Source organism: Garra rufa, chromosome 21 (genome assembly GCF_049309525.1).
Source record: "Garra rufa chromosome 21, GarRuf1.0, whole genome shotgun sequence".
Taxonomy (NCBI): Eukaryota; Metazoa; Chordata; class Actinopteri; order Cypriniformes; family Cyprinidae; genus Garra; species Garra rufa.
Window position 1 is genome coordinate 22692722 of NC_133381.1, and position 27644 is coordinate 22720365.

The following is a 27644-nucleotide window of genomic DNA, read 5'->3' on the forward strand; positions in this document are numbered from 1 at the left end:
TTAGAGTCAAATTCTCACTATTACCTAACTATTAACTAGTTAGTTAATTTTGACATTTGCCTCAATATACTCCTAATTACTGCTTATTAATACTTAGTAAAGTAGTTTTTAAGTTTAACAATTGGGTAGGATTAACGATTTAGAATAAGGTCTTGCAGAATAAGACATTAATATGTTCATTTTAAGTAATAAACAGCCAATATCCCAGTAATATTCATGCTAATAACCAACTAGTTAATAGTGAGAAATGGACTAAACTGTTACCAATATTCTTAATAACTCACCAAAGTATTTAAAGTGAGAAGGTTAAAAAGCATGCATTTTAAGGATAGACTTTACATTTTGATGTTAAATTTACTAATGTTTTACAGTCATACACAACTGTTAGCCAATCATAGCAGTGGGCGTTTACTTCCGAGTCAAAACAGGACAGAAAGCAGCCTATTACTTCTAAATTATGTTTTTTAATGTAAAAATCTTGGTAACATTATAAATGGACCTCAGAGAACAGTACAAAATAATAAAAGGCAGTTCATAACCCCTGTATAGTCTCCATTCATTATAATTGCTTTCAGTGACTAGTATAAAAATATCTCTGTGTTCCTCAGAAGAAAGTAAGTGAAATTATTATAAAATCTCATGTTTGGGTGAAGTATAAGCAAATTTCTCAAGGACAAAAGTGCTGCTGTCTGCATAAAAACTTACAAAAATTGAACTGCCAAGATTATAACAGTCATCTGTGACAAAGTGCTTCACTGGAGAGTAGAGTCTGAGTTTTGAATAATAATATCATGGCCCAAAAAGCAAGTGACAAGCATTTCCCTCACCAAGAAAATGATTCGATTTCAAACAAGCTTTCATTTTATGTATACATAATAATAATAATCCTAGAGCAAAAGTACGATGGGTTTAAGCAAATTTCACGAGACGGTCTACAGCACTTACCAGATCTTGTGTTCATTAGTTTTCACTAAGCCAGTGCAATATGCAAAGGTCAGGATTATTTGATTCACCTAAATAGGACATAATGATCACACATGCTGAATTCATAGTAGGGTGTAACAAAAGACAAAGCTCAGGGAGAGCGGGCAATTAGAGAGAAACAAAATAAAAGCAGTGAATCGTGACTAACAAACAAAATCACTGACTCAGAGCACAACAGGAAACACGCAAAGGCTATTTCAGCCCAATCTGGCCCTCTAGACAAAAACAGAGTCTGAAGACATTAGAGAAGTAAAATGCTGACACAAGATAGTATTGTGAAGTGTTATTTAAAATTCAAGCCAGAATGATTTTTGTGGATCTATACAGTTTTAGCAATTATGTCTTGAAGTGCCGAGCGCTTTACAGCCGACGTTACATTGTGTTCCTTCAAGCGCACGTTTCAAATGAAATCTGTCTTCTAGCACAATGCATTGTTAATTAAGGCATACACAGAGGTCATTTAAACTATTTTCTTCAATAAAAAAAATCTGAAACGCGTTTACAGTAAATGCGTGAATTGTCCTGAAATGCAGTTCTTTTACAAAGCAGAACTATGCACGAACAATAGCTCAACAAGGCCAACTGAATAAAAGACTACATACAATCTGCCTTGGGAAGAACTTCATATGCCATTGTTGTTTCTAACACGTCTATTAGCGTGCAAGTTATTACCAAGATGACAGGTACATTATGGGAAATAACAGATCTTTCTGACATCTCTAAAATGCCAGAGAGTTAATTAAAATCTCTTCAGATACTTCAAGTGAAGTGTACCAATACATCTCATTTGTATTATGATTATATTTGATATTTTATGAAATCATGAACTGTAAAGGAGAATAAGGCAACATGTCGATAGTCAGAGCATGTTTTCCACTTTCCTCATAAATGATCGTTAACACTTACATCTGACCCTCTCACGTGCCTGTATTTTTCGAGTCAAAGTCCTCTTCAGCAATTCATTCAGGCTATGCTATGATAATATGGAATGCATTACATTGCATTAACCTCTGCACCTGCGCTAATTGAATCTGTGAGTCTTAATGAGACATGCAGAAAAGATCGGCAATGTGCATCGCTCACCAAGGTTGTCTGTAATTACAATTAATGATGCCCCTATACTTTTTCCATTTATTTCTACAGAAAATTAATGGTTTGCCAATCAACCACGACAGAAACGTATGTTCCAGCCTGAATGTAAGTTAATTAGGTCCAGCTAAAGTGCATGAGCAACAAACACGGACATTACTTACATAGCACTATGAGCTCCATGATGGCCTCTCGGGGCTTGACGTTGAAGCCGTTGTATTGGCTGGTTTGGCAGCGGTACGTGCCGGCCATCTCGCGGGAGACGTTGACGATGCGCAGAACTCCGTCGTAGCTTTCCGTTTGCATGTTTCCATCCGGCATGGGTGCTTCTTTATCAGCACGGGACCAAAGGATGATGGGTTTGGGTTTGCCGGACACCAGGCACTGCAGATCTACTGTGTCACCCTCCTGAGAGAGCAAAGGGGACTTTTCTTGTGGGACGGTCAGGTTTGGTGGAACTAGAAGAGAGCAGATCACAACAATCGTATTATGAAGAGCTAGAAAGGTATAATGAGTTGAAGTCAGAAGTTTACATACACCTTGAATCTGACCTGAATATGATATTTCACATAAAAGACATTTACATATAGTCCATAAGAGAAAATAATAATAGTTACATTTCTAAAAATGACCCTGTTCAAAAGTTTACACCCCTGGCTCTTAATGCATTGTTTTTCCTTTAGCAGAAAGCATTTGAACCTTCTGTAATAGTTTCATATGAGTCCCTCAGTTGTCCTCAGTGTGAAAAGCTGGATCTCAAAAGCATACAGTCATTGTTGGAAAGGGTTCAAATACACACATACACACACACACACACACACACACACACACAAAAAAGAAAAACCAAAGAATTTGTAGAACCTGAAGGATTTTTCTGTAGAGCAGCGAGCAGTTTAACTGTTCAGGACAAACAAGGGACTTATGAACAGCTACCACTAAACAAACAAACAAACAAACAAAAACAAAACAAACAAAAAAAAAACAGCTGTGGATGATTCAACACAACAGTTTTAAGAATCAAGTGTACAATTTTGAACTATTATTTTCTCTTGTGGACTTTATGCAAACATCTTTTATGTGAAATATCTTATTCAGGTCAGTACTACATAAAAAATAACATGCATTTTGTATGATCCCTCCTATTTTGGTAAAATAATTAACATTTTTCAGATTCTGCAAGGTGTATGTAAACTTTTGACCTCAACTGTATATAATAACCCACAGCAGATCTAAACAGGTGGAGCTGGGGAGGTAGAGGGTTTAAGAGGAACTCTGAAAGCATGCTGCAAAATGCTCTAGTGAATGTTAACCAACCTTCAAATGTAAAGCAGCAAGCTCATGGCTGCGTATGCAACATGAAACAATCAGCTTGTGCTGCTGAGTAGTTTAACGCTGTGAATATCATCAGTTTGCATTTACAACCATCATCCTCCACCATCATGACAGAACGTGGCATTTTATACATGATGATTACTAGAAAAAAACAAAAGATACATACACTACGAAAGTTTGTATACCACACTACTCTAAAGTTTGGGATGAGAAAGGTTTTTAACATGTAGTGTCTCATTATGACTAAGGCTGGACTAACACTGTATATTTTTAAATATTATTACAATTTAAAATAACTGTTTTCTACTTTAATATATGTTAAAATATAATTTATTCCTGAAATGTCAAAGATGCATTTTTAGAAGCCATTACTATATATAATATTTTAATATTTATTCACTTTTTATATTTGACTTCTTTATTTTTAAACTATAATGTTATCTAATTCACCATTTTCGCAGTCTGGGACTACCTTTCTAGACAAATAAATGTCTAGTTATTTGTCACAGATATAATATCTATATCGGCTTTGCCAGTACATCAACAAAGACATCCTGTCAGCCACCAGGTGTCAGGTAACAACGTTTCTGGCTGGTTTTCACCGTCAGACATCTTAAACGTATGCAGACAACAGGAAGGAGACAAGGTTTATGTTCTTCTGCTGATTCAAGACAACAGTCTGGCAAACTACCGCCTCAGCTCCATGTAAACAAGGATGTTGTCACCTTCTTTCTTGGTATCCTAGTACGGACACTGTGCGAAGGTTACCGGGTCTACAGGCTTTATCTCCACTGCACTGTCATGAGGACAAAACATAGAATATCATTTTACACAGACAAGGCTAGTAAGCTATTCTACTACAGTACTTCTGCTAGTCTTAGGTCAACACATAAAATACTGGCATGCTATATTTGTGACTATAAACAGTTAAAAATACCTTGGGGAAAAGGAGCCTTTGATCTTATTTTCCTCTAAACCACTAGATGCCAGAAAAATGTGCTGTAGCACTTTCCATAACATCCGCTTTTCAAGATACATGTGCAATTTTGGCTGATGCTTGAATATATATCTAGAGACAAAGGTCTTCCTAATGAGTTTTGTTTAAGATAATTACAGGAATTAAAGAGTTTTTAAATAACGAATGAATATGATATTTGGGGTAAAAAGCACCCCTGCTGTTGGGGCTAAAAGGCACAATAATTAACATGAGAATTAATAGAAGGGCTGATTTTGTTGATTTGTTGACATGAAAATAGCTGCGTTTCCATTACCCCTTAAATTGCACAAACTGAAATTGCGAATTGAAAATAAGCGTAATGGAAATGCGTCAATTGTGCAAAAACCCATTTAACCCATATATTGCAAAAAAGTTTTTACGCTCGCATGAGGTGGTTTTTCAGGCAATTCGAAAAATGAATATTTCGCAAAACAGCAATGGAAATGGCTTTTTCACATTTACAGGTCACATTTGATTAAAAATGGCCAAAATCCCACTAAAATCCATTGCCATGACTTATCGCCAGAGGAAAAAGTTTCAGTCGCATAACAATGGCTAATGGAAACGCCGTCATTTCACAATACTTTTAATCGACATTTATAAAATAGCGCCAAAGTTTTGCATAAATCTGTAATGGAAACGCAGCTATTATTAGATTCAGATGGTAAATATCATATATTATGTTGGGTGACCATCTTAAAGATAATCACCATCTTTAGAATTAAACTATCATATTTAAAAGCATGCTATTAATAATAACATATAATAAAATATAATTTGTTGTTACTACTGTAAATCTATATTAAATTACTATGGGATCTTCTTAAATGCTTTCAGAATCCGAATTTTAAAATGATTTTGTTTCTGTATTTTAAAATATATGTTTTATTTTAACATATTTTAATGACAGTATATTTATTGAACAAAAATTATTTGTTTTATTTATCAAAATAAGCAGAAGATAAAGTAAATAAGTGGTTATTTTGAACAAGTATTAACTCAAGACATTATATATATATATATATATATATATATATATAAAAAACATTATTTTAGCTAAGTATTTTTCTTTCTGGGCCTTGCATGTGTTGCATTGGTGTTTATGCAGGGTCAGAAAGCTCTCAGATTGCATCAAAAATATCTTAATTTGTGTTCCAAAGATGAATGAAGGTCTTACAGGTTTGGAAAGACATGAGGGTGAGTAATTAATGACAGAATTTAAATTTTGGAGTAATCTCTTTAATCTTTATTGCCTGGCCTCATTTTCTTACATTGTAAGAGTTTCTTCTTTAACTAAGAGATGAAACAACCTAATTTTCTGTTTCTGTATCTGTAATGCACAAATGTTATCAACTGACCCAACCTTGTATTCAACCTGTACCATTCCTTGAAATGTTGACAGGTACTCCTAGATGTCTAGGTGCAAGGGAATGTGAGTTTTCCACATCAAATCCCCAAATGACTGAACAATTTGGCCAGAACACTTTCAACCAACTATTTTGAGTCCAGACCTCCGAAACCGCAGGGTCAGGTTGATGTGATGACATGCTCTGTGAAACAGGACAACTGAAGACGTCTACATCTTCAACAATGCCACAGAAACACCAGTTCCTCTGAAATTAGCCACTGGGGTGCCACACAAGCCTTTCCATTAAACATGAATCTGACATTACTGTACACAAAGCATATGGACATGAAGTGTCCAAGTGTCTACGGCCCACTTCACAAGCTCGACACCATTAATAAAAGAGCTGCGTGAAAACAAGAGCCCTAGTTGGGTAGTGAAGATGAGTGTGTTCTTCTGGGATTCTCTTAAAAGCGGGAAAACTTTATACGGTACAAGAAACGGACTGTCATAATGAAACCTATCATGCGCATATGAAATGTGGGACATGAAAGATGATGACAAAGACAGATAAATACTGTACAGTGAGAAAAAAAAGATTTTTTCCTTCTTTGGAGATAAAAGACAAATCTATCTTCTCTCCTGCATAAGGTGAGGGGGAAAGACAGATTTATATGAACGGATGGTAATGAGTATAGGACAAAAAAAAAAAGAAGAAGAGGAGAACGATGCTGAATATATTTCCGATTGCGACTGCAGGGAGCCTGGTGGGAAAGAGATCTTGTGTCTGCAGGTTGATTAAGCATGACTTCTTTAGCAGACCCAGGGCAAACAAACAAACAAACAAACAAACAAAAAAACAAACATATAATATTTTGCATAATGAAATGAGTCAGAAAATAAATCACATTACCCATTTTGGCTACATTAAAAATCCTGAAACAGCATTATCTATGTTTTGTGATGGCAAAAAAAAAAAACACCTTTTAGATCGACATTCGTATCATTAAAATGTCATTAGTGGGGGAGGCTGAAATTATTTTGTTTTATTGAAGCTATAAAACTATAATGTGCTGAAACAGTCTGTAAAACAATAATAAATGTAATCACCGTAAAGAACTGATCTCAATAATAAATAATTTTGAAGTTATACTGAAGAGTCGTGACATCCTAGCATTAACCCCATTTTCAAAGCAATTTTTTTTTTCATTTGCTCAGTAATGCATGCATGATTTCTAATTAATTGCTATTTATAATTAATAAATCCATGTTACTGTAAGTGCCAGGCTTGTTTAAACATGGAAATTCAAAGACTAATGTTCTAAATAAATCGCTTTGAATCCTCACAGCGGTGATACCTAACAGATTTAGGTATATAGATTTGTGTATTCCTTGGTTACAGTTGTCAGGATTTGAGTCTTGTCTGCCCTGTTTTCCTTGTGTTTTTTCCCCTCTGTTTCCAGTACAAATGGTTTAGTCCTGTGTTTCCCCCTTTTGGTTTTGTATCAGTTGGTTCAGTCGTGCCCATATTTGTACTTCACCCTCGTTATCCTTGTTATCTTGTTTATAGCCACACCCCTGTTTTTGTGTATTTAAGTCTGTGTCTGATCACACCTCAGTGTCTGTCGATAACGTTACTTCTGTTTTGTTTGGCTCCTTGTTCTACGTTTTCTTAATAATTATCAGTGTTTATTTACTCCGGTTCCAGCCTCTTCATCACTACTCCTCAACCTGCAATATCTGTGACAACAGTATTGTTACTGTTAACTAAAACAAAATCATCAAAAATAGTTTTCAGGAATAAAAAACCAGAACTAAAAAACAATATAAATACTATAAGAAAAAGTTGAAATACTACAATGATTAAACTTAAAAATGAATTAAAGCTAAATATAAATATTAAAAGATAGCACATAACACAATTACTGAAACCTACAATAAAATTAAAATGAAGACTGAAAATATAAAAATGGTGATTACAATAGTAATAAATGCTATAATAGTATATAAATAATACTAAAATTAAAACTTCTTGGTTATTTCATCATGAGAGTTAACATTATTATGTTATTTTTTTATTTAATATGATTTTTGATTTAGTACGATGGCATTTTAGTGCCACATTAAAAAATTAAAAAAATCAAAATTTATGAGATTAAAGTCATACTATTTTGAGATTAAAGGCAAAATATTTTGAGAATAAAGGCAAAATATTTCAAGAATAAAGTTGAAATTATGAGAATAGAGACTAAATATTTTGAAAAGAAAATCGAAATGTTTTGAGAATAAAGTCGAAATATTTTGAGAATAAAGCTGAAATGTTTCAAGAATAAAGTCAAAATGTTTTGAAAATAAAGTTGAAATTACGAGAAATAAATTGTAGCTATAAAAATTATTATTTTGAGAGTCTAGCCTGCGCATGCAAATGCCCCGGATTGAGAGCACCAGGAGAAGTTGCCAGGCCACCGAAATTTATTTGAATACTGTGTGGGGGATATTTCACACCTTTGATTGCATTCATTAGGCCTATTTGTAGTGCACCAACTATGCAATAATAGCAATAAGATTTGTGCTTTTGGTACTTTTATTTTACAGCAAAATACAAACAATGTGTCTTACAAAATTGTATAAGACACACGCTATATTAATGTAAATCAATCATCTTTTTACATTACCTATTCGCAAAAACATCTGTGTCATCCAATCTTTTATTCTTTACAGGTATTTAATTAAAAACAACTAAAAAATGTTTAAAAGATTAAAGCGGACTCTTATGAGTTTTATTCATGGTATAATACAGTAAATTGGAAATAATATTTAACATCTTTCATTCATTATTTGTAGCGCACCAGCCACCCAGTAATAATAATTTTGTGCTTTGTTGCTTTTAATATAACACAGCTCAGCTTTCAAATTATGTCAGTTTTATCATGATGATTATAAATCTGTTTTCCTCTTTATTTCAAGTTTATGAATATCTCACTGTAATCGGAAAGATGACTGATTCACATGCCACTTAAACTGAGGCAAATACAGTGATCTGTCCCGTCACATTAAAGAGTGTGAAAAACACATTATTTTGTAATATCTCCCGGTGCTGCCAATTTGCATGCGCAATAGGCTAGAACAGGGGTTCCCAACCTTTTTTACTCCGGGGCCCCCCTCCTTCTCCGGTCAATTTTGCAAGGCCCCCCTATGCCTGACATGTCCTCTTATACTGTACTTACGCAGTAAAGAGAAAAGTATTTATTTTTAAACTTTTTTTATTAACCAAAAGATTTTTTTTATTATTATTCTACTGCATGTTATTATAAACTCACAATTCAAACAAACTTATTAACAATTAAAACTTCAAAAATACCTTATAATCTTTAAAGAAAACCTCTAATTCTAAAAAAAAAAAACCCACAAAATTCTAACTTTTTAAAATTATATATAATATACAGATTTAATGCTCCTGAATTCTTTACTTCAGACATTCTTTACAACTTCAGAATACTTTTTCTTAAATAAGTGAACCTGCCGTACAACAGGGAGATACCAAAAGACCACTAAACCTATCCCTATGAACTTGACTGACTGAATAGCTACTGTTCCCTCTCAGTCGGTCTCTACGACGTCACGTCGGAGACCGACGAATTGGGATATCGCTTTAGAGATACCAATCCTCTTCGTGTGTAAACTAAACGAGCCAATGCACATTGGCATGCATGATTGCATCCAGCTGTCGCTGATCACAGCGTGAGCATAAATACACAGCAGGTGCAATGCATAGACAGCATTTTCGCATCGGAGCCGATCTTCTTCGAGAGAGACGCAACGAGCCATTTCTAAGAAAGAACTCTTACTGCGGTGTTGGCGGTACGGCGCGTCAGCGGTGGTGGTCTCCTGTGGGTGGAAAGAGCGCGCAGTCAAGGATTGCACTACCTGCCTTCTGTGTCGCTGCGGCCATCTCCCCTGTGTGCTTCAGCACTAGAGCAGTTTCTAAAAGAGTATCACGGGTGAACGTCTTTTTAAAGACGAGGCGTTTGAAACACAATGCCGTTTCACCCGTGCGTTTCTGGATGCGGTCGTTACCTGGCGCCAGGTGATGGTCACGATCGCTGTCTGACGTGTCTGGGTATTGAGCACGCTCAGGCGGCGTTTGTGGATGAGTCATGCTGTCATTGCGGCGGCATGTCCATCACGGAGCTGCGGACCAGACTCCGCTTCCTGCAAAGGGGCGGGGTGCCAGTTCCTCTGCCCAGATCTACCGTTCCCCCCGGCAAACGCCGGGGGGACTCTACCTCTGGCAGAGGGCTGACTGGTCTGACGGTGACGGTGGGGAATTTCCCGGCGGATAATCCGCTGGGGGTTCCTCCTTCCACCGACAGTCCGTTCCATCCGGAGCTCCCAGAAGAGTGTTCGGGTCCTCCTCGTGAGGTACCGCTCATTACTTTTGGGGCTCCCCCTGACGACCGGATGTCAATCGCTGCATCGGGGGGTGAGCCAGACTTCTCGGGGGAGGACGATTCCGGATCGCTGCCGTCTACTGGGCGGTCAGCGGTGCCGGATACCGACCCCGAAATGATGGCTATGCTTTCCCGGGCCGCCGAGAGGGTAGGGCTTGAATGGAACCCTCCATCACGTCCCGACCCCTCTCGGCTGGATGACTGGTATCTTGGGGTGGCCCGCGCTGGTTCTCAGCGTCCCACCCCAGTGCCCTTCTTCCCGGAGGTGCATGACGAGCTTACTGGGACGTGGACGGCACCTTTTACTGCCAGAAACCGCTCCAGTGGCACGTCCTCCCTCACCACCCTTGATGGCGGACCAGCGCGGGGGTACGCGGCTGTCCCGCCGGTGGAGCGTGCGGTGGCGATGCAATTGTGTCCCGGCGCCGCTTCCACTTGGCGGGGCAACCCGTTGCTCCCCTCCCGGGCCTGTAGGCACTCGTCGGCTCTGATCGGCAGTGCCTACACGGCTTGTGGCGCTGCTGGCTCCGCCCTACACGCTATGGCGTTGTGACAGGTCCATCAGGCCCAGGCACTGAAGGACCTGTACGAGGGTGGTCACGACCCGGAAGTTCTACGTGAACTCCGTATCGCTACGGACCTCGCGCTACGAGCGACGAAGGTTACGGCGCGGTCTCTGGGTCGTGCGATGTCCACGATGGTGGTCCAGGAACGCCATCTCTGGCTGTGTCTGGCCGACATGAGGGAAGCAGACAAGGTCAGGTTCCTGAATGCCCCCGTGTCCCAGACCGGCCTCTTCGGCGACGCGGTCGAAAATTTCGCCCAGCAGTTTTCGGCCGCCCAGAAGCAGACTGAGGCCATCAGTCATATCCTGCCCCGGCGTGCTCCCGCTGCTGCCTCCACCCAGCCGCCGGCGGCACCTCGGTCTGCTCGTCGCCGAGGGCGGCCCCCTGCCTCCGCCCCCGCTCCACAGCAGCCTGCGCAGCAGCCTTCACGGCGGCGCCGTGGAGCCGGTCCCAGGGCGGCCGCCCCGCCCGTCCAGGCTCCCACCAAGACCAGTGGGAAACGCAAGAACAAGCGTCCCTGAGACGGGCGACCCAGAGATGGAGGAAGCTGCTCTTCGGGAGATGGTGATCGCACCACTCCCTCCCCCGGAGGAGGGCCGGGCGGAGAATCTTTTGTTTCCTTTAAAAAAGTTTCTTTTAAGAAACCCGTCATCGGCCTCACGGTCGGTGACACCCAAATTTTCAATAAAAGAGCAGTTTCTACTATCTCTGGGTCCCCAGAGGGGACAGCGGGTGTTGCACGGGTTAGCCCCGGGCTTCACCCCCTCTCCCCTCCCGCCAGCAAATGGCGCTGGGCGGTTGGAGAGTGCGGTAAGACGGACTACTCACGCACCAGCTGCCAGAACGCAGGTAAATGTCTTGCACACACCACACACAGACACTCTGACCCCGCTTCGGACCGGCATAGAGACGCCCGAGCGGGGTCCCTGCGTTCCACCTCGCTGCCCCCCCGCAGGTACGTCAGTGGTCCCGCTGGTCCCTCTTGTACGTTGGCTGGGGGCCTGGAGAAGGCTTCCCAGTCCGTCTTGCTGGCTCCTCCGGACCATCAGGCTCGGCTACGCGATTCAGTTCGCCCGGCGTCCGCCTCGGTTCAGGGGCATCCACTTCACTACAGTGAAAGTAGCAGATGCCCCTGTCCTACGGGCAGAGATTGCTACCTTGCTGGCGAAGAAAGCAATAGAGCCGGTCCCTCTAGCCGATATGAAGACAGGGTTTTACAGCCCCTACTTCATAGTACCCAAGAAAAGCGGCGGTTTACGACCGATCCTGGACCTGCGCATCTTGAATCGAGCTCTTCACAAGCTACCTTTCAGAATGCTCACACAAAAACACATCCTCAGATGTGTTCGTCCCCAGGATTGGTTCGCAGCGATCGACCTGAAGGACGCGTACTTTCATGTTTCGATCCTTCCGCGCCACAGACCATTTCTGCGGTTCGCGTTCGAAGGCAGAGCATATCAGTACAAGGTCCTGCCCTTCGGGCTGTCCCTCTCCCCCCGTGTCTTCACGAAAGTCGCGGAGGCGGCCCTTGTTCCCCTCAAGGAACAGGGCGTTCGTATCCTCAACTACCTCGACGACTGGCTGATACTAGCACACTCTCGAGAGCAGTTATGCGAACACAGGGACCTGGTGTTGGCACACCTCGCCCGCTTGGGCCTTCGGGTCAACTGGGAAAAGAGCAAACTCTCCCCCGTGCAGAGGATCTCTTTTCTTGGTGTGGAACTGGACTCGGTCAGCCAAACAGCTCGCCTCACGCAAGAGCGGGCTCAGTCGGTGCTGAACTGCTTGAATACGTTCAAGAGCAGAGAAGTGGTCCCACTGAAACAGTTTCAGAGGCTCCTGGGGCATATGGCAGCAGCTACGGCAGTTTTACCGCTTGGCCTGCTCCATATGAGACCACTTCAGCACTGGCTTCATGGCCGAGTCCCGAGGAGAGCGTGGCAGAGCGGCACTCTCCGGGTCAAAGTAACCTCGGCCTGTCGCCTAACCTTCACCCCGTGGTCAGACCTAGCTTTTCTTCGGGCAGGAGTTCCCTTAGAACAGGTCTCCAGGCACGCTGTGGTACACACGGATGCCTCCACCACCGGTTGGGGAGCCACGTACAACGGGCAGGCAGTGTCGGGGGTTTGGACGAGCCCCCAGTTACACTGGCACATCAACTGCCTAGAGCTGCTGGCAGTACGTCTTGCCTTGAACCGTCTCAAAGGGCGCCTTCGAGGCAAACACGTGCTGGTCCGTACGGACAACACTGCGACCGTTGCGTACATCAACCGACAAGGTGGTCTACGCTCCCGTCGCATGTCGCAGCTCGCCCGTTCTCTCCTCCTCTGGAGTCAGAAGCATCTGAGGTCGCTTCGTGCCATTCACATTCCGGGTTTGCTCAACCGTGCAGCCGACGAGCTCTCACGAGCTGCGCTTCCCGGAGAGTGGAGACTCCATCCCCAGTCGGTCCAGCTGATCTGGAGACGTTTCGGGAAAGCTCAGGTAGACCTGTTTGCTTCTCCAGAGACGTCCCACTGCCAGCTCTTTTACTCCCTGACCGAGGGTACACTCGGCACGGACTCCCTGGCATGCAGCTGGCCACGGGGCCTTCGCAAGTATGCGTTTCCCCCAGTGAGCCTTCTCGCACAGACACTGTGCAAGGTCAGGGAGGACGAGGAGCAGGTCCTGTTAGTGGCGCCTTACTGGCCTACTCGGACCTGGTTCCCAGAACTGATGCTCCTCGCGACAGCCCCTCCCTGGCGGATTCCTCTGAGGAAGGATTTACTGACTCAGAGACGGGGCACCCTGTGGCACCCGCGTCCAGACCTCTGGAAACTACATGTCTGGTCCCTGGACGGGACGCGGAGGTTCTGAGTGATCTACCCCAAGGAGTGGTAGACACCATCACTTCGGCGAGAGCTGCATCCACGAGACATGCTTACGCCTTGAAGTGGAACCTGTTCGTCGAATGGGCTTTCTCAAGAAATGAGGATCCCCGAAGATGCTCGGTCGGAGTCGTGCTTACCTTTTTGCAGCAAGGGTTGGAGCGTAGGCTGTCACCCTCCACCCTTAAGGTCTATGTAGCCGCTATTTCTGCAAACCATGACCCCGTTGAAGGAAGGTCAGTAGGTAAGCACGACCTGGTCGTCAGGTTTCTCAGGGGAGCCAGGAGGTTAAATCCTCCTAGGCCCCCCTCCGTACCCTCTTGGGACCTGTCTCTGGTGCTCACAGCACTACAGCGGGTCCCCTTTGAGCCTTTACAGTCAGTCGAGCTGAAGTATCTCTCTATGAAGACTCTGCTCCTGCTGGCATTGGCCTCCATCAAGAGGGTAGGGGACCTGCAGGCGTTTTCGGTCGACGATTCGTGCCTTCAGTTCGGGCCGGCAGATTCCCAGGTAACCCTGAGGCCCCGGCCTGGCTACGTGCCCAAGGTTCCCACTACTCCCTTCAGGGACCAAGTGGTGAGCCTGCAAGCGCTGCCCCCGGAGGAGGCAGACCCAGCCCTAGCTTTGCTTTGTCCCGTCCGAGCATTAAGATGCTACGTCGACCGGACGCAAAGCTTCAGGACCTCAGATCAGCTTTTTATTTGTCACGGAGGACGGCAGAAGGGGAAGGCCGTCTCCAAGCAGAGGATGGCACACTGGATAGTGGATGCCATCGCCTTGGCTTATCAAGCTCAGGGCGTGCCCTGCCCGCTCAGGTTGCGAGCTCACTCTACTAGGAGTATTGCATCCTCCTGGGCGCTGGCTCGTGGCGCCTCGCTATCTGACATTTGTAGAGCTGCGGGTTGGGCGACCCCTAACACGTTCGCTAGGTTTTATAGCCTTCGTGTAGAGCCAGTCTCCTCCTGTGTTCTCACCTCAAACGGGTAGAAGCACTGAGAGGCACTGGCTCAGGTCGGCTTGCTATCTTCTCCAGAGTGTCCATGAAGACCCTGTCGAGTCCTCCTTCCTCGGCTCCAGACGTAGCGGAGCGTCTAGGCGCCAGGCCTCTCTCGATGAATCTTTAGAACCGATAGAAGGCTTAGGATACATGAGAGACTTAAGTGAATCCCATATGTCTTCCACGGTACCCACAGAGGCCGTGTTTCCCCGGTAACCTTCTACCATCTTCACGAGGGTTCAATCACCTCCATTCTTCCATATGTCCTATTGAGCCATATGCGTATTGCTCCGAACCTCCTCCGGGATGGGTGGGAGCTCCGCACGTTCCCAGTGCTCCAGCTTCACTAAGTAGGTAGTGCTATGTTATACAGTGACTGGTCTTTTCTGATCCGCCCTTGGCCTTAGCAAAAATTGGAGGCCAGGTGGCTTGCTCAGGACACTGGAGGGGGGCAGCAGCTGCGGCGCTTTGCTAGGGATCCCAATTCGTCGGTCTCCGACGTGACGTCGTAGAGACCGACTGAGAGGGAACGTCTTGGTTACGTATGTAACCCTCGTTCCCTGAAGGAGGGAACGGAGACGTCACGTCCCGTCGCCTCAGCTGCTGTACCACCGCTGTGCGGCCGGACCCAAGCTCGGCTCCTCAGCGAAATCCTGTCTATGCATTGCACCTGCTGTGTATTTATGCTCACGCTGTGATCAGCGACAGCTGGATGCAATCATGCATGCCAATGTGCATTGGCTCGTTTAGTTTACACACGAAGAGGATTGGTATCTCTAAAGCGATATCCCAATTCGTCGGTCTCCGACGTGACGTCTCTGTTCCCTCCTTCAGGGAACGAGGGTTACATACGTAACCAAGACGTTTGTATCCATTAAAAAAATAATACACAAAATCAAAATACAGCAAATACATTCTAAATTTGTTGATCACATCAACATCAATGTGAAGGTTTGACGAAGACGGGATCAGTGAACTCTGTCAGTGCGCGCCTGATGCTCATTAAGCCTCACTCCTCTTCTATGGGTGAGCACCCATTATAAAACACTCACAAAAAAATATGATAGAGCCCTGAGATCGCGCATTTGTGAATCAATAGTGGACTTATGCGTGTCTAATGTACGACTTTGATATACACGAGTGTTATACATTAGGCATGCGCAAGTTATTGTTACACTAATCGTCTATACCTTTACATTCGCACAACGGTTTGCTTCATGTATGCAGCCGAGAGATGTAACATTAGTTTGCGTACAGCGTTTGGAAGTTTGAGCCGCCATTCAGTCAGTATAAGTGCGATGAGCCTTGCTGCGGCGAGTCTGAAGCAAAGCAATCTCTCAGAACACGAGAGAGGCTGTGCTTTTATTATTTTCATTTAACATATTAATAATGAAATTAAACAACTATAGGATAATATTTAAATTATTTTTATCTTGCGGCTCCCACTGACGCCCCCCAGTGGGTCGCGACCCCCCCCCCCCCCCCTTGGGAACTGCTGGGCTAGCATATACTCTCAAAATATTATAACTTTAATCGCATAATTGCTACTAATTAATTCCTATAATATTGAATTTATTTGCAAAATATTTTGACTTTATTATTGAAACATTTCGACTTTATTCTCAAAACCCTTTGACTTAATTCTCATAATTTTGACTTTATTCTCGTAATTTCGACTGTATTCTTGAAATATTATGACACTAATCTTTTAATCTTTTATTTATTTATTTTTACTTTTTAATGTGGCACTAAAAAGCTGTCATAGATATGTGGTGTGGACAAATAAAGATAATATGAAAAGAAATAAAATTCAAATAAAATATAGCCAGAATAAAAGATTTTAGCATATTAAATGTGTAAAACTGATGCAATGCAAAATAATTTACTATGCCATCTTAGAGATGATAAAATTGTTAAAATTGTCCCAAAAGAGAAAAGCCAGCTATTATCTGTAAAGAATAAGAATAACTCACCAGTGGTGGAGGAGATGTTGACGTCTATACTGATCTCTGGTATCCCTCCGTTCTTTAGTGAGGCCACACAGGTGTAAGTGCCAAAGTCAGTAAACTTGAGGTCGATGATGTCCAGGTTTGTGGTTCCTGGGGCAACGTCTGGGTCAGTCTGGGTAATGACCATGCGCTCTGAGCTACGCAGCGGACGGCCGTTCTTCAGCCAGCTGAACATCAACTCCTCAGGCGGCGTGGCCTCCACCTGACAGGATATCTTCACCTCTCTGCCGATCTGAATGTTGTCGTCATTATGATAGGGGTCGGGTGTGATCCAGAACCGGCCCTTCTTCAGAGCTGTGTGAATAGAATGAAATGCGACTGATTTAACATTTATGAAAAATTCAAGTTATGAGGATTTCTTCAAATTTGGGCAATTTTTCAGCTTTTAAAATAAATAAGTTGTAAGATATGCTTTCACTAGTTTATTTCATTTGGCCACCATTTAACACACATGCTTCTTTTCTTTCCACCACAGTATTTCCATCACATCTCAAGTAATAATATTTGTTTATTAGCATTCAGCGGTGGAAATGACGATGAATGCACACACTTTTTGAACAATTTTACAAAGTTACAGCTTGATTTTAAATTAAAATGATTGTCACTCACCATTATTTTGACTATTAGTCAAGTAATTGGTTAATTATATACTGCATATATATTTTTGTAACAAAAATAGACCTAAGCGAACAATAGCCTTTAAAATGACAAAACTTACATATATAACAGCAATGAGGCAATAATTTGTTGAAATAACGTATCAAAAGCAAGTAATCATATGGTTTTACTGAACAAAACTGTTAAAATACATAATGTATTACAAACATTAGAGCTAACGTACATTACGCTTTATAACAAATGACTTGGCAGAGGGCGCCAATGGCCTGATGATTGTTTTTACAATTTACAGAGTGATCTAATCCGTGTTTAATATTGACTAAACAACATTTAATTAAAATGTCAACTTAAACTTTAATATTTGGCCATATCTGTATGACAGAAATGTTACAGCCACTGTAATTTCTTGAAGATGTGGACATGAAAAATGTGTAAACTCAGAATATTGAGAAAGACATTGATGTTTGCTTAGGTTTATAAATTATTTACCTTACAAATCTGATGAAATGGCACACATTGCCTTCCCAGATGAATGTTACAATAAACCGAAACTCTCAACAATATGTAAATGATAACAGTTTGTGTGGAACAGCATTTACTGTCAACAGAGCTGCTCTAAGATGCACATAACCCACACATATGTAAATAAAGTGCAAATATTAAACTAGGGGGGTGCGATATGACGATTTTTTAAATCATGGATGATTAAAATGTCTCCAGAGTAAGTAAATGATGACAGGATTGTCATTTTTGGGTGATGGCAGGCTACTAAAACAAAACACAAAGAAAAATCACTCACTGTTCTTGCCTGAAGAACTTTAATTTTTATAGTGTTTTATTTTCATATTTGTTAATTTAATTTCTTGAATGCTACTGCTAAATACATGTACTGTACCTGAAAATCAAAGCACTGTTTGTTTTATTTGTATATTATGTGTATTTGTAACATGTAGCCAACCTTTGTGCTTATTTTTGAACCCTTTAACTGTCACTCCCAAATCCAAACTTAAATTTTTATAATTCATAAACAAAAACATTTTGCAATATGATTTTGATGTACATTTTCCACGTATTTTAAAATGGTTTTCAAAGATTTGAAGTTTTCAGCTGATATATAATTTCTTATGATTTAGAAAGCGTGCTAGGGAAAAAGGCAACAAAGAAAGTATTTTTGTGACAAAGGCCAGAACTCCTGTTATGATGTAGATTTTTTAGGTGCACTTTTGTCATGAATTAATCTATTACTCTTCCTACATAATTTGTAACACAAAACAGTTGTAAAATATCTATTTAGGAGCCTTACATAGTTTGTCATGATTAGATGGTTAATATAAGATGCCGCCTTAGAAAACGGTCCAATAATGCATTTCATGCATTCATGGAATGATATTTTGTCAGTTAAAGTTTTCTATTTTTTTTTTTTTAAAGGAGAACACGAATTGAATCAAATAATATTAACACATTTAATATGCATTTCAATCAAAATATTATATTAGTTAATATAATTAACTAAGAGAAAAAAAAAAGATGTTTCAATGGTGTTAGTTTTAATCAATTCCTGGTACGTTAAAGCCTGGTACTGAAGAAAAACCCATTAACGAAGGCACTTTCATCTTATAAAATATCAGTTTGCTCAAGAAGCAGTAACACACTGGACATTTCTCATCATAAAGTCTGTTAATCTCTTCATAAGAGATTTGTACTGCAAGGTTAACGATGCATTAAATGCAGAGCGTCAGTTTACATAGCTAAAAGGTCTTTGCTTAATGCAATTTCAAAACAGTTTAATGTTCAATGCTTTCTCCCAAATCATCCACACCACTGCTTTTCAAGCCATTATCACTGCGACAAGCCAATGACATAAAAATGACAAAACAAAAAATGTTAATAAACCATCCATGGGTTATGAGGTGCGTGAATACCATCTTAGCCTGTGAACACAGCACAAATAAAGCTAGATCTTAAAATACATCATCCCACTATCACCCCGCTATAATGTGAGAAATAAACAGAGGGCCCCTCCAGACACAAAACACATGATATTATTTAGATGAGGGATTGTCAGGGAGTCACGCACTTTCTCTTTGGTGGAGAACAGAAGACTCCTTTCAGCGAACCTCAATCCTTTGACAATGACATTGAGAAGAACTCTGACTCAACCATTCTGACATATACAACGCTGGAAGTGATGTAAGAGCGGCGTGACATGACACACACTTTCCACACTCTTGCACACCACTCCACACATGCTAATGAGTGAATCTTTGCAAGGTTAGATTGAGAGATCTTGCGCACTGTGTCTCACATTCAGAAATAACTCAAACTAAAAGCCACACTAGACTGAGCAGCAGCTATTTTCGGATCTTTACGGCTTAAAACCACACAGTAAATAAACTGAAAGAGCATCCTGCTGTTCTCAAGAAAAATGTCTTTTATTTAAAGTCAGCATGAAATCAAACTACTGAAGGATTACAAATTTAAGAATCTTTTAAAGATTTGTTGATCCTACATTGTATTTAGCATTTATGGTAAATATGAGGACATCAGACAAATTACTCTCTCTAGCAAAGTTTGTAGCCAGAGGTTCCTGCCAGCTCCTGTTCTCTTATGGTGCGTTCACACCGGACGCGAATGAAGCGGCAAGCGCGAGTGATTTACATGTTAAGTCAATGCAAAGACGCGAATAGCCATCCTGTGGCGCGAAACGCGCGAATAGCGCGAATGAAGCGGCGCGCATTGAGCGTTTCAAGCGATTGCCGCGCAAGGTCAAAAATCTGAACTTTGGCGAAAATCCGCGCCGCGTTAACCAATCAGGAGCTTGCTCTAGTAGTGACGGAGGCAGAAATCCGAAACAACAATGGCGGACAAAATCACCGTTGCTGTCTGTGGTTCCTCGGAGCTGTACGATACGTCTTTGGACTTTTGTAGAAACAGGAATAAAAAGGATCTTGCCAGGAAGAAAGTGAGTGAAGAGGTCGGACAATCTGGTTAGTTTTAAAAAACGCTCTTTACTCAATTTGACCTACATATACATACATATTGAGACTACAAGCAAGTTAAAGCTGGCAAATTGAGCTCATTCACCTATTTTACAACTACTTTCCCGCTGAGAGTGGCAGAAGCCCCACCCATGACGCGAATTCGCGTCTGTTGTGAAGAAAATGTCACGCGCGAATGACGCGAGTAAACTCAAATGTTCAAGCGTTCAACTACACGCGAATAGCGCGTTTTTTCCGCGCAAGTCGCGTCCGGTGTGAACGCACCATTACAGTTCCTCAACAGGTTTCCCAGGGCCTGTCCACACGGAGACGCGTTTCGCTGTACACGTATTCATTTTTTAATCTTATTGGAGTTACATCCACACGGATCCGGCGTTTTAGGAGACTGAAACCGCTATTTTTTGAAACCGGGTCCCAAAGTGGATAAATCTGAAAACGACACCCTCGCGGTTTCGTGTGTACAGCCAATCCGTATGTTTTGTGAAACGATGATGTCATCACATCACGTGTCGGCTGCGTCACACGTAACAGCAACAACAATATTGGTGGACTACATGATTGTGTTCGTGTTGCTACTAAGCCTACTAGCTTTATTACAGCAAAATCTATTGCTTCTATGCAACTGTTATGAGCAACAAGCGATAATGTTCGCATCTTCGTCTTCTTCTTCTTAGTTCGTATACAGCACGCAAGGTTATGCGCATGCTCAAAGTCTTCTTCTCCGTGTATAGTGTATCTCTATGGCAGAATTACAGCACCCCATACTGGTCTGGCATATATACTACACCGTTTTCAGTGGTTTCGTGTTTACGGAACTTTTTTTAGAACGAGGGGAAAAAAAAATGATCGGATTGGGAACGAATTAGAACTAAGTGTGAATTCTAAGCTCACAGTACAGCTATGCCTTTGTCTCTATGATAATGTGAAGGAATAGGCAATACTGTCAGACTGATTGGATTAGCACCTATGCCTTTGAATGACACTGTTATGATAATGAGATCAGGGCTGGGGGAACTCTGGCAATGGGCTGATTCCTGTATTGCATTTGCATGCTTTGTTTAGATTGTCTCCACCTCTATGTATCCCTCCCCCTGGGAAGGTATATAAACTATAATGTATCTGCCTTAGTCAGACGACTTTTGATGACTGCAGCGACGCACAGCTAGTGTCTCAATGAAGAGAAACTTCTGCTTCAAGATATCCAAAAACGTCTCCTGGTCTCGAAGAAAAAGTTCACAACACTACTAAACAAATTACTTTCTTAATAGACATTCCCGGTGGTACTGTTTTATTGTATTATGTGTGTAATATCAACATTTTTGATCTCGGATGATTAAAATGTCTCCACAATCTGCTTTTGAAGAAATATCATAGTATCGTGCTACAGCGCACATTGTATCAGTTGCAGTTTTTTACCTTGATTCTCATGTTGTCCCAAACCTGTATTAATTTTTTCTCTTGTGCTGAACACAAAAGAAGATATTTTAAAGAATGTGGACTTCATTGACTTTGATACTGGGAAAAAATACTATGGAAATCAGTGGGGACCAGCAACTATTTGGTCATCCACATTCTTCAAAATAATTATTATGTTCAACAAAGAAACAACCTGAGAGTGAGTAAATGATAACAGAGTTTCCATTTTTGGCTGAACTATGCTTTTAATGTACATAAAACAACAAAACACAAAGAGAAAAATCACTTACTGCTCTTGACTGAAAAAAACTTAGCATTGCTTTAATAAGAAAAATAAAGGGAACACTTTGTTGTACGTTGTGTTGTTTATAGTAAGTGTTCCCTTTATTTTTTTGAGCAGTATATATTTTGAAGTCTATATAGTGTTTTATTTTTATAATTGTTCATTCAGTTTCTAGAATGCTACAGCTAAATACACCTACTGTACCTGAAAAAAGCACTGTTTGTATTATTTGTATATTTGTAATATGTACACTACTAGTCAAAAGTTTTTGAACAGTAAGTTAACTGTATGTTTTTAAAGAAGCATGCATTAATTTGATCCAAAGTACAGTACAGCAAAAAGTCAGATTTTGAAATATATTTACTATTTAAAACAACTGTTTTCTATTGGAATATTTTTTAAAATGTGATTTATTCTTGTGATTTTTATAGCTGAATTTTTAGCATCATTACTCCAGTCACATGATCGTTCAGAAATCATTCTAATATTATGATTTGCTGCTCAAAAAACATTTATCATTATTATGTTGAAAACATCTGAGCAGAATGTTTTTAAGGTTTTAACTGAAATAGATATCTTTTGTAACATTATAAATGTCCTTAACATTATAAAAGCATCCTTGCTAAATAAAAGTATTAATTTCTATAAGTTTCCCCCCAAAAAATATACTAACTCCAAGCTTTTGAATGGTATAGTGTATAATGTTACATAATGTTGCTTATTATTTCAGATAAATGCTGATCTTTGAATCTTTCTATTCATCAAAGAATCCTGAAAAAATGTACAGTAAATATGTAAATATTGATAATAATATTAATAAAAAATGTTTCTTGAAAAGCAAATCAACATATTATAATGACTTCTGAAGGATCATGTGACACTAAAGACTGGAGTAATGATGCTGAAAATTTAGCTTTGTAATAAAATGTAATAAATAACATTTTAGAAATAGTAAAATATTTCAAAATTGTACTGTTTTTGCTGTACTATGGATCAAATAAAGACTTTTTTTGGTTTGGTGAGCAGAGGAGACTTAAAAAAACAAATCAAATTACAAATCTTACTGTTCAAAAACTTTTGAATGGTAGTGTATCTTTATTCTTATTTTTTAATAACAAAGATAAAATAACATGACAAAGATTTCTATCTACCCCCACTTTGACCTAATTATCTGCCATTATTTATTTAATATTTTACTTATGAAATAAGGAATTTAGTTTCCAAACTTGCAAAATACTAAAACCAACATGACAAAAATCTAGATAAAATCGTGAACCGTGATTTTCCTAAAAAAAAAAGAAAAGAAAAAAGAAAAAGAAAAAACGTGATATGATATTTTTACCATATCTCCCACCCATATTGTGTGTTATATGTATTTTTTTTTTATTCTTTTCATCAGATGTTTTATTCAATTTGATCAGTTCCTGATGGATAAAATCAAGTCCTGCCCTACTTGTTCCATCGGGAAATGTCACATTACACAAGTAAAATGGGTCTAAAGTCACACTGACTTCAATAAAAGAAATCAGCAATAAATTTTCATAAAGTTTAGTTTTATCTTCATTAGCACTTACTGCTCACTTCTCAACAGGGGTAAAGGGGTCAGAGACACACAGGCCTTGTCTTGGTCTCTCGTGGGATCCCCCAATCTCAAGCTAGCCACGAGCCAAAGCAAAACACCAGAATTTCATTTCCAAGTCATTTTTGAAAAAGCTGTGCATCTGGCCCTAATTATGAATCAGCCGCTGAATTATTTAAAAACAGCTTTTATGAGATCTTATTAACCAATTTATTTGCATTCGTGCTGCACATTTTACAAGCTGTTACAATCTGGACTCTTAAGAGAGGATGTTTGAAGGTGGGCTACGATGCCGATACTGCCAGAGCCTGCGAATATTACGAGATAGATGATAATGAAGAGCTGCAACTTCGCAGGGTTGCTTTATGCAAGGTTCAGCTCGGCAGGCTTTGCCTTACTGGTCAATTTGCGACTTAATCAATAGCGTAATATTGTGGTGAGATAGCTGTGCACTCTTTGGTGACCCCATAAAACTTGCAGGGTGTTAATGCTTTCGAGTCCAGTTGCTTCACATGAGTTCTGTCATTATCAAAAAGCACTGCAGGTAAGCAATTACCAAGAGACAAGCTGCGTAATCTTTCCCGAACATTTAAAGTCAGGTTGGTACACGTCGAGCGTTTGAGGATGATTTCTTACAGTAATCCACTGTAATAACATCTCTTGGAATTTCAAAAACGCTTAAAATGGAAATCCAACTTTTTGCTTCAACTTTTAATGAGCTTTCCAGCAGAAGAATATATCAAGAAGCTCCTAAGAGACAGCATAATGGTTTCTCTCCACCATTTGCACCTGTGTTTTGTAACTGTTTGCTTTATGAAGTGCCTGGGAAAGAATTAAGACTTCACCTTGAATTACTTAAATGCTTTTTGCATGGCATGCACACAATAATAATGCATTCGCAATGCTCAAAGACTATTCCTTTCTGGCGTCAAATATATGCAAAGGATATTGATGAATGCATTTCAGACGATTATGTTTTGGATACGTCTTTTCTTTGCGATATTATAATTAGTTAGCTGTTTCCTCAGCTCAGCACCTGCACAGATCATTGTCAACACGCTCTTGTAGCATTATATGAGAATCAATAATCCTTTTGACTAGCCCTGTAGTCGTGCTTTCAGAGTGAATGGGAAAAGTCTTTTATGAATATGTGGTGCCACACACAAGCAAATTTCTTTATTATAACATCTTACATAATCGTCGGAATATTACGATGATTTTTCTTCATGGTCACATTTGCACTAGTCAAATGCACCTCTTTAGAAAGCAAAACTGGAGTTTCAGACTCTGCAGTGCTGAATATTTAAAAAATGCTCTGTCATTTGCAAATGGAACAGTGTTGTTTTGCACATAATGTTCAGTGAATTAAATAAATGTCTTTCATAATCTAAAATAAACCGATTATCATTGCCTGGGACAGAACAAGTAATAACCAACGAGTTCAATTCAAACAATAGTTTTCTAATAGATATAAAGTACAGAATTTATTAGAAATAAAATACTGAAATGATTCCATTGCATAAGTATTCATACCTTTTTCTGGGACACTTCAAACTGTGGCAAATTCATTTGGATCAGTATGATTTGGAAAGGCACACCTCTCAGAAAAAGTCTAACAGCTGAAAATGAATATCAGAGCAAAAACCAAGCCCTGAGGTCAAAATAACTGCCTGTAGAGCTCAGAAACAGGCTTGGGTCAAGGCACAGATCCGAGGAAGAGTTCAGGAAAAATTCTGCTGCACTGAAGGCTCACAGAAGCATAGCCTCCATTATGCATAAAGGAAGATGCTTGGAACAACTAGGACTCTATCTAGAGCTGACCTCCTGGCCAAACTAAGCAATTGATGGAGAAGGGGCTTAGTTTTACTGGTGACCAAGAAGCTGATGGTCACTGTAGTTGAACTCCACGATCATATATGCAGATGGGAGAAATGTACAGAAGGACAAACCTCACTGCAACACTCCAGCAATCTGGTCTTTATGGCGGTGTGGCCAAACTCAGTCCTTTCCTCAGTGAAGACATATGGAATGGAATTTGGCACTTGGAATTTGCAAAAAAACACCTAAAGGACCCTCTGTCTGTGAGAAACAAGATTCTCTGGTCTGATGAATCTCAATTCCAAGCATTATGTTTGAAGGAATCCAAGCACTGCAAAAGTAAGTGGTAGCAGCCTCATGTTGTGGGGCTGTTTTTCAGCAGCAGGGGCTAAGGGACTCATCAGAGTAGAAGGAAAGCTCAATGCACCAAATTATTAAGATAACCTTATTGACAACCCGGTCCAGAGCATTCAGAACCTCAGATTGGGCAGAATGTTCACCTTTCAACAGGACAATGACCCCAAGCACACAGCAAGAGTGGCTTATAGACAACTGTGAATGTGGCTTGAACGCAATCCAATATTTCTGGAGAAACCTGAAAATGTCTTCCAGCCCCCATCCAAGCTAACAGAGCTTGAGAAGTGAAGAGGTGAGGAGAAGAATGGCACATAATTGCCAAATGCAGATGTGCAAAGCTAGTCGAATCACACCCAAAATAACTTGAGACTGTAAAGGTGCTTCAATTAAGTACTGAGTTAAGGGTATCAATACTTATGCAATGTACTGATTTCAGCGTTTTATTTTACTAAATTAGCAAAGTTGTCACAAATCTGTTTTGGCTTTGTTATTATGTTGTATGGAGTGTAAGTTGATGTAGGAAAAGAGTAATTTAAATCAGTTTAACATAAGGCTGCAACATAAAACGTGAAAAAAATGAAGGGACATGAATACTTTTGCAAGGCACTCTAAGTATATTAAAATTACAACAGTTTTTGTTATAGAATAGAACAGAATAGAATAGAATAGAATAGAACATTTGGCTGTGTATTACACAAATTGGTAACTGCAGGCATGCGATCCCTGATATAAAAAAACTAAACCCAGAAACTAATGTGTGTTCATCTACATGAGAATGAGGGTCAGGACAAATTTATGCACATATGCATCTGTTCTGGAGGGAATTTTGGAATGAAAATCATTTCTGTGCATGCAAAACAAGAATATAAATATATTAAATAATACCAAAACTGTATAAAAACAAATATGAACAAAACCCAGCATACATTCCGCAGGCAGTATTACAATCAACACAAAGCTCTACCAACAAGATGCGAGTCCTCCCTTTACAGTGGAAGAAATGCTTGAATACAAATCTGTTATTAGCTGTAGTAAATCACCACTGCAGCAGTCTGCTAATATTCACAGCCTCATCAAAAGCAACTGAATTCTCTATTATCTATTTTGTTATTTAGCAGAGGAATAAGTCAAGTATTGCAATGTACGAGAGGATCATGGCAGGCCTCGCTAATTTGAAAACAGCTTTACAGGCCAAGCATTTCAACCATTATATCCAGTGGAATCTCACCAATGTGCCCTCGCGTTCACAATACTGATGCATTGCTGTGCTACAGACAATGCTAAGTGTGCACAGCAATTCTGATGAGAAAACTGTTGATGTGAACGACCATCAAAGCGATTCGGGTACGCAATTTACATATCAGAACTAAGACCAATTTGGGCGGCCAGGAGTTGGGGGATGGTAGGACCGATCTTTGCATGCCTGTTTTGATTGCTTGGTTGAAAGTGGGAGATGATATCTCCTCTGTAAATAAATAAAAAGATGAGTTTCTATGGCAGTGTGCAGGCTCAGCAATACCCTTCCTTCCATCACTGCTCCCCCCTCCAGCTAATAAATATCTTATAAAGAACGAGTCGGGTTATTTTGCAGTTATCTGCAGAGCAGACCCAGCAACGTTTGGCATAATCTGCTGAAGAGGCTCTGTGCTGGTACTGACAAGGCTCAATATTTGAGTGATAACTGGGGAAGGGTGGGGTGTGTTTTATTGATGATGCTGCCAGCGGGTGGTGGAACAGAGCTGTCAGAAAAGGCCTTACTCAGGGATGGCTATCTGGTCACTCCCACCTGGGTGCCGCTGAATGACGTCCCATTATGGCTCCCATCAGACCAATCTGCCCCTAAGTAATCCCTGCCCTGTGTTTGTTCCGTGCAGGAGCTGAGCAAGATTATAGAAGACATTTTTTATCTTTAAGGAAGCACTGAACCAAACAAATCT

The 27644-nt window shown here is 40.7% G+C and overlaps 1 protein-coding gene across 2 annotated transcripts in view; it reads right to left on the reverse strand.

Annotated features, from left to right (window-relative positions):
* Positions 1–27644, reverse strand: part of mdga2a (MAM domain containing glycosylphosphatidylinositol anchor 2a) — a 388587-nt gene that overhangs the window by 222835 nt on the left and 138108 nt on the right. For both annotated transcript variants that reach the window (XM_073827152.1, XM_073827153.1), the window contains exons 7-8: positions 16602–16931; positions 2238–2531 (exon numbers count right to left, since the gene is read on the reverse strand). In XM_073827152.1, coding sequence (XP_073683253.1) covers positions 2238–2531; positions 16602–16931 — 624 coding nt within the window. The remainder of the gene's footprint in view (positions 1–2237; positions 2532–16601; positions 16932–27644) is intronic.